At 34.3% G+C, this 6,773-nt stretch overlaps 1 protein-coding gene across 1 annotated transcript in view; it reads right to left on the minus strand.

The window, feature by feature from the left end:
- Positions 1–6,465, minus strand: part of LOC117168378 (nuclear factor of activated T-cells 5) — a 246,522-nt gene extending 240,057 nt beyond the window's left edge. Inside the window, exon 1 of the mRNA XM_033353985.1 lies at positions 6,042–6,465. Within this exon, the coding sequence (XP_033209876.1) occupies positions 6,042–6,114 (73 nt within the window). The 5' untranslated portion in view covers positions 6,115–6,465. The remainder of the gene's footprint in view (positions 1–6,041) is intronic.
- Between the last annotated feature and the right edge of the window lie 308 nt (positions 6,466–6,773).

Consider the following 6,773-nt stretch of genomic DNA (forward strand, 5'->3'; position numbering starts at 1 on the left):
GTTACAACTTTTTGTCTTAAAAAAAAAAGATGCGCAATCAAATTTTACATCCATATATATCTTTTGAAAATTAAAATTCGAGAATTTTTTCTAAAGCCTCCAAGGGACTTCGTTTTCGCACGAAAAAATTTTATGTGCCCTTATTGCATCCGGACCCACAAATGGCCACGAACTGTATAGTAGCGCAAGCGTTTTGTAACTTCATGCAAGGTAGCACAAACCTGAAATTCAGGAAAGGTATATTCCTTTATTTTAGGTGACGAAAGCCTTACAGGTTATTTCAGTTTGCCCTCAACTTACTTTGAGAACTGAATATTGAAATTTAGGAGGATACTTTACTTTATTCCAGTAGAAAAATGCTAATGTCTTATTTAAGATAAGCTAGTGTTTTATTCAAGATAGTTTGAACACTAAAATTCAGGTACTTCCTTAATTCAAGTCAAATCTGAAATTTAGTCGAATATAACTTTAAGTATTTATTTTTACTGTGTTAGATTCCTTGTGCCCAATCTTTTCCTTTCATCGGAATCAGATGTTATACACCATTCTCGTTTTTTAATGTCGAAGAGATTGGGTTATATAACATCCCGTTTAAATGGATTTAAAATATGGAAAAAAATTTTTAAACAAATAAAAATCGTGATTTTAACATTTTTTGTAAAAAAATCATGTAATTTCTTTTCTAATGAACTAATTTTATAATTTTAAACGCCAATTTGAAGGAAACAATTTGCACTTTAAGGTGGTGTAGGATATAATTACGTTCCTTTCAAAAAGTATATGTATTTGAACATTCGAAGTTAGAAAATTAAAAAAAAAAGAGAAACATCAGAAGTGCGGCAAGAATTCTTATTATTCTAAATAATTTGAACGTATAATAGGTAAATCTCTTTGTTTTCTGATGAAAAATAAGATGGTTTCATTTAAATAAAGATAAAAAATTAGGAAAGTTTTTTTCAATGAAAAAGCGGTTAGTAAATTTGAATGATAGGAAAAATTCGTCGGAATTAAAAAATAAGCCTTTTCTACAAAACTGTTTTTATTTTTAAACTAATTCTCGAAATAAAATTGAATTAAAAACATTAAATTAAACTGAATATTGGATTAAATAAGCTCAATCTACTTCGATGCAAAGTTTACACAGGACCGCCCTATGTTCGTCACACACAGGTCGGTTGACACTTCTCTCTGTTTCCTGCGACACTCTAGTCTCAGCATCGGCACTTTTTAGATCGTATATTCTCGACATCTTGGATGAGAAAGACAATTATTGATTCATTATATCTTAACTGATTTTTTATTGAAATTTATGAGCACTGCATTCATAAAATTAAAGAAAGCAAGTTTACACTGTATATATCACATTTTTAATAATTTTTACATATAATTTTCACTTAAATTATAAAAAATCAATTCGAAACATTAAAATACCACGATATACTGTAAATATACATCAAATGCGTTCATTTACATGAAAATATGAAATTGACTTAACGTGACGAAACTCGAACGTAAAGGATCCTCTGGGGATCAAATGTGCCCCAAGCGCTTAAATTTTCCTTCTCACTTGACAGACGGCGAACAACCGGCAACATAAAACACTTCACCGCACTCTAGGATAGTCGAACTGAATTATGGTTACGGTCAGCACCAAAAAATCAGAGATATTTATTCAGAAGAATTAATTGAATTTCGCGTGGGGACCATTTGTCCCCACAGGATCCGAGTAGGGATAATAATAATTAGATCTATTTTATAATTCATATTTATTATTAATTATTTCTAAATATCTTTATTAGATCTATTATTAATTAGAATGTAACTGCTTTTATATTTAATAGACCCTGAAGACAAATTTTTATCAGTAATCTCAAACGACTAAGAAAAGAAAATATGGCGACCCCATCGCCCGAGAGCTCTGGCTCTTGCAGACAGCCACGTTGCATTGTTACATGCTGATGTTACATGAACTTTGGGTAAATATGCACCAGGAATGTGCTCATAAATCGCCTTAGTATTTAAGAAATCAGGTATCTTTTTTACGCAAAGAAGAATATGAAATTCTTTATCAAGAACAAGATCCTCCAGCGAACATACCACTGCAGACATCCAATAATGTCAACATGAGAACTAGGAGGTCACAAAACTCCACCAAAAAGTTTTTCTCAAGATGGATAAATTAGCTGAAGCTAATATTGCTCTCCCTGATTTGCTCTCTCAAGATGTTGATATCTGGAATCTGAACTGTGGAGTTTACGAGAAGGCGGTCTCCCTACTTAGTGGCAATAGAAGTGATGCTACTTCAGTACGCCAGAGTAAAACTCGCGAACGTATTGCACATCTTCAGTTTAAAATCAGTTCAGTTTTTTAAGTTACGTTATCTTCATTTTTCTTAAAGTTACAATTTTTTTAGTAAACCATTGCTTTCTTACAGAGCTGCTTCATTTGTTAACGGCAAATATATGACAAATTTTATTTTTTCCACCATTTTATGATTGATATGTCAAGTTGAAGGTTTCCAACATTGGCATGAATTTTTTGACGTTTACAGGCGAAGGAGTAATTTCAGTCCGAATCAATTCATCACGTCTATATCTTAGGAAAAAAATTTTTATTTTCTTTTTAAATTGCAAAATAAAATTTAGAAAACGTTTTTGTCGATCGTGTGAAAATAAATTTTTATGGATTGCCCCTTATGCCCTTTTACTCTTCACTTAACCCCTAAAAGGCAGTTTAGGTAAAAAATACCCCAACAAATTGTTGAGCTCGAGTTAACGGTACTAAACTCGATAAAATGGACCATGTGTCATGTAAATTAAGTTAAACTAATGGGTATAAAACCGATTCCACTTTTATGCCACAATTATTATGATAAATGATTCCTTTCTGTTTAATACTAGACAAATGTACAAAGTCACTTTAATCAGCGTCTAGTCACCACAAAAAACTAACTCAGCTAGAAAAAGGAATTTTTGGGACGACTAGCCACGCATGTGAAAAATATTTGACTACAGTGAAACCGTTCAATAGCCCACTCTTCTGTAGCCCTTCCAAGAATTGACGCCGCGCCGCAGGTAGGTGCAACAGGAGCTGCACGGGGTCTGCGGTTGTCACTCAGGCGAGCACTCAGGCGTGAACAAACAAAAGCAGAGCGGGCTAAAAATAGTTACTTCCCATCCACCGTCGGCCCCAAAATCAGCGCTATAGAAGAGCTTCACTGTTTTTATCTCGAATTTCAGAACGACGAGATACTTCAAAATAATCAACGAATTATAAATGTAAGAAAAAATAACTGTGACGTTAACCAAATCTGAGCAAATATTCAGACTTCTAATTTGTATTATATTTCTCATGTTTACATTTTTTAGAATAAATCAACTGATGATAATACCATTATCGTGCACCGAAACATCTGAATCAATTCGAATCTAATTGTGTTCATTTTTACTAGACCCTGAAGACAATTTTCATCAATAATCTCGAATCAATAAGAAAATAAATTTAAACAAGCCATTTTATTTATTTGACTCAGTGGCGCGGGAACAAAATTTTTGATGTGGGGGGCAAACTCTCTTTCCATCGTATATGACAGACGCAGGTACATTCGGATTTTTGTGGGGGCATAAAGCATTGCCCCCCCCACAAAAATGGGGGATAGCAAACCCCCTGCCCCGGCGCCACTGATTCGACTTCCTGAATAAGTGAAATCAATCGCTAAAAGATGCGTGCGAACAAATATTAGACGCCAAATCGATTAGTGGCGTCTTGGAATGGTTCGAGAATATCGATTCATATGTCCATTGTCATGGCGATAAATGTAATATTTATATTATCAGTGCTCACCCATTCGTTAACAAAACCGGCGCATATCTTCACGCGCATACAAGTTTAATAGTGAAATAAAATATATACACTGTCTACAGAAATTTTTCATACATTTCCTTTGACCGTTTGAAAATGCATACTTCACTTCAAAGACGAATGTCTGTACAGAAACTGCACATATGCAAAGAAAAATAATGAGCCTACGTTGAAATTCTTTTATTTAACGAGTCAAAAAATATTTAGTTTCAAAGTTTAATGGCTTATTTTAGCTAATTAAATATTTAAAAAATATTGAGTTTAACTCTTTGCCAAATCTGAAAAAGTGTTCCTAAAAATTTGAAAAAATCATAAAATCAAGAGTTATCCTCCTCTTTAAATCTAAATCAAGATCACGATCAAATATTACGTAATTGCTGAGTAGTCGTACAAAATATTTACACTGAGAATAATTATTTTTGAGAACCAAAAGTCCGAGTTTCGTCGTTAACTTTCATTTTTTTATAAGCTGCAACTTCAGATTCTTTTATATTTCATTCTACATCTAATTAAATCTGAAGTTGTACCTTATAAAAAAAGTAATACTCTCTTTTATTAAAACAATTTCAACGTAAGCTGATTCGACGCGAAATTGTCTAATCTTTAAAGCAGGCCAAGCAGGTCAATCGTCGCGTCACGTCAAGCATTGCCGATTTCCGAAAGGCGGAAAGCCGGGTATGTTGTGGTTAGAAGCGGTGTCAAATCCTCTCTTGACGAAAATAACCTACAGAGAAATCCATAAAAGCGGTTATCGTGTATGCTTTCTGCGTTTTCGGGCGAAGGATTATTTACACGGTCCCCAAAATTTGTTAAAAAAAAAATATAGTGCCTTGCGTGTTGCATACATTTGCATTTAATTATTTTACGTATGTGCTATTATATGAATTGTAAATATGTTTTGAATCTTAAAATTCAATATAATGATCAATAAAATGAATAGAGAGAGTGCGGCCAACTGTTGGCGCTGTGCTTCTTCATATTTTTACCATTGAATTGATAGGGCCTGCTTTAAAGTGATGCTACTTAGAAAGTCGTAGATTCAGTTTCTGCACAGATAATAGTCTTTCAAGTAAAGTATGGATTTTCAACCGGTAGAAGGAAATGTACCCAAAACTTTCTGTCGATAGTGTAAATTTTATCTAAAAAGTAATTTTTGAGAACATGTAACTACTAAACCAATGAATAGTAAACTTTAGAAGAAAAATCTCTCCCTTTTCTCTTTATAAGAAGACAAAAGCCACGTTAAAAAAACTGAAGATCAATGTAACTTAATCGCTTCAATGACTGAAAATAATGATTAATTATTATTAATGTCAACAAGGCGACACTTGGCAAAGAAAGGAAGGGCCAAAGTTCACGCCCCCCCCCCCCAATATCAACGGAAAAGACGTGAGGAAACAGCACGATTTTTCCCATATCGACTAATCTTACATCACTGCTCTAATTAGATAGCTAGTATTTAATCAGATACTTATAGTGAAATACTGAGTAAACAATACTAGCTGCCGAACCGAATTGTTTACACAGACTTGAAAATTCTTGAATACTTATCATAAATTTTATAGATTTGGAATGAACATAACCTAGAAAACTTTTTGTAAACGCCTTCAAAAATTTCAATGCACTGCAAGAAATTTTATCGAATTTAGAAAATTGATTTTCCAAAAGGCATATATGTTTAATTTAATAGATTTTTAAACTCAGCAATCTCGAATTATATTTGGATTGGAGTTAATAAGTCATTGTGTGAAAAATTTAAAATGTCATGTGATTCTGCAATGTCAACGTGGAGTCATTGTTGTTACTGTTTTGATTGTCTTGAGTGCAGAACATTCGGATCAAAGTACAAGCAACTGGTGATATTCTCGAGAATTCCAGACAAATCCGCCACGAAACGAAAATTCCGAAAATATGTTCACGTGTCAGTTGAAAATAAACAAAACCAGGCGCACATGAAAGAGTCAGAATAAGACAGAACTGAAATGAAAGTGGAAAACGGTTAAAAAGATGTTTTGGGACTTTACAGTGATAAAACATTACTCCTTCTCCTTGTGACAATACGTTATGTCGGCCACAACTGTGTTGATATTACGATATGCGTTTACTGACCGAGCAGCAGGGCTCTCTCCTAGACTGCTAGGCGAACCATTTGAAACTTGGAATAAAAATTGTTCACTTACCGGCCGTGGCTTTAGTGTTTTTTCCATTACACCTCCGATTCTTCCTGTCGGCCTTGATGCCCTTCAACAACATTTTACACGTCTTTTTTCACGTTTTCAACACTTGTCGCACGGCACCTACGCATTATTATGGCAGCCATTTGCCCCCATGTTCTTTCGATTAGCCTTTGGCTGACTTGCGGCCATTCCAATGATTATTGACGTCACGCAACTCAAGCAGGGACGTGTTCAGTTGTATACTTAAATTTGTGCGTTTTGTAATTAAATACCAGGTAATACAAAGCGATAATTTATCATTTCACTCTGTGTCAATACTAAAATAAATCCGACCAGTTGACATGAACGAGTAATAACATATTTGGTAATGACGCAAGGTTTATTTCAGTTTTATTTCAAGCAATATAAAATAATGTTTATCAGAAACCGACGCGCCATCTGTTACCTACGCTCTCAACTATCTCGAGAACGGACTTTTATATTTATAAACAATAGACCTTTTCATTTAAGGAAAATACCAGGACACACCAGAGCACATGCAGTTTCCCCATGGACATATGAAATACGGGACTAGGTATGCCATCCTAACTTTGGCGAACAGGGTTGAATCCACGGGAAGAGGAAGAATTCCATGAGTGGGAAGAGCCGCCATCTTACGATGTGCCATTTGATTATGCGCGCGTGCATTTTTGCCGACAAACTGCATGAAAATATAAACATGTGAGCGCTGCCATG

The sequence above is a fragment of the Belonocnema kinseyi genome, chromosome 2 (assembly GCF_010883055.1).
Source record: "Belonocnema kinseyi isolate 2016_QV_RU_SX_M_011 chromosome 2, B_treatae_v1, whole genome shotgun sequence".
Taxonomy (NCBI): Eukaryota; Metazoa; Arthropoda; class Insecta; order Hymenoptera; family Cynipidae; genus Belonocnema; species Belonocnema kinseyi.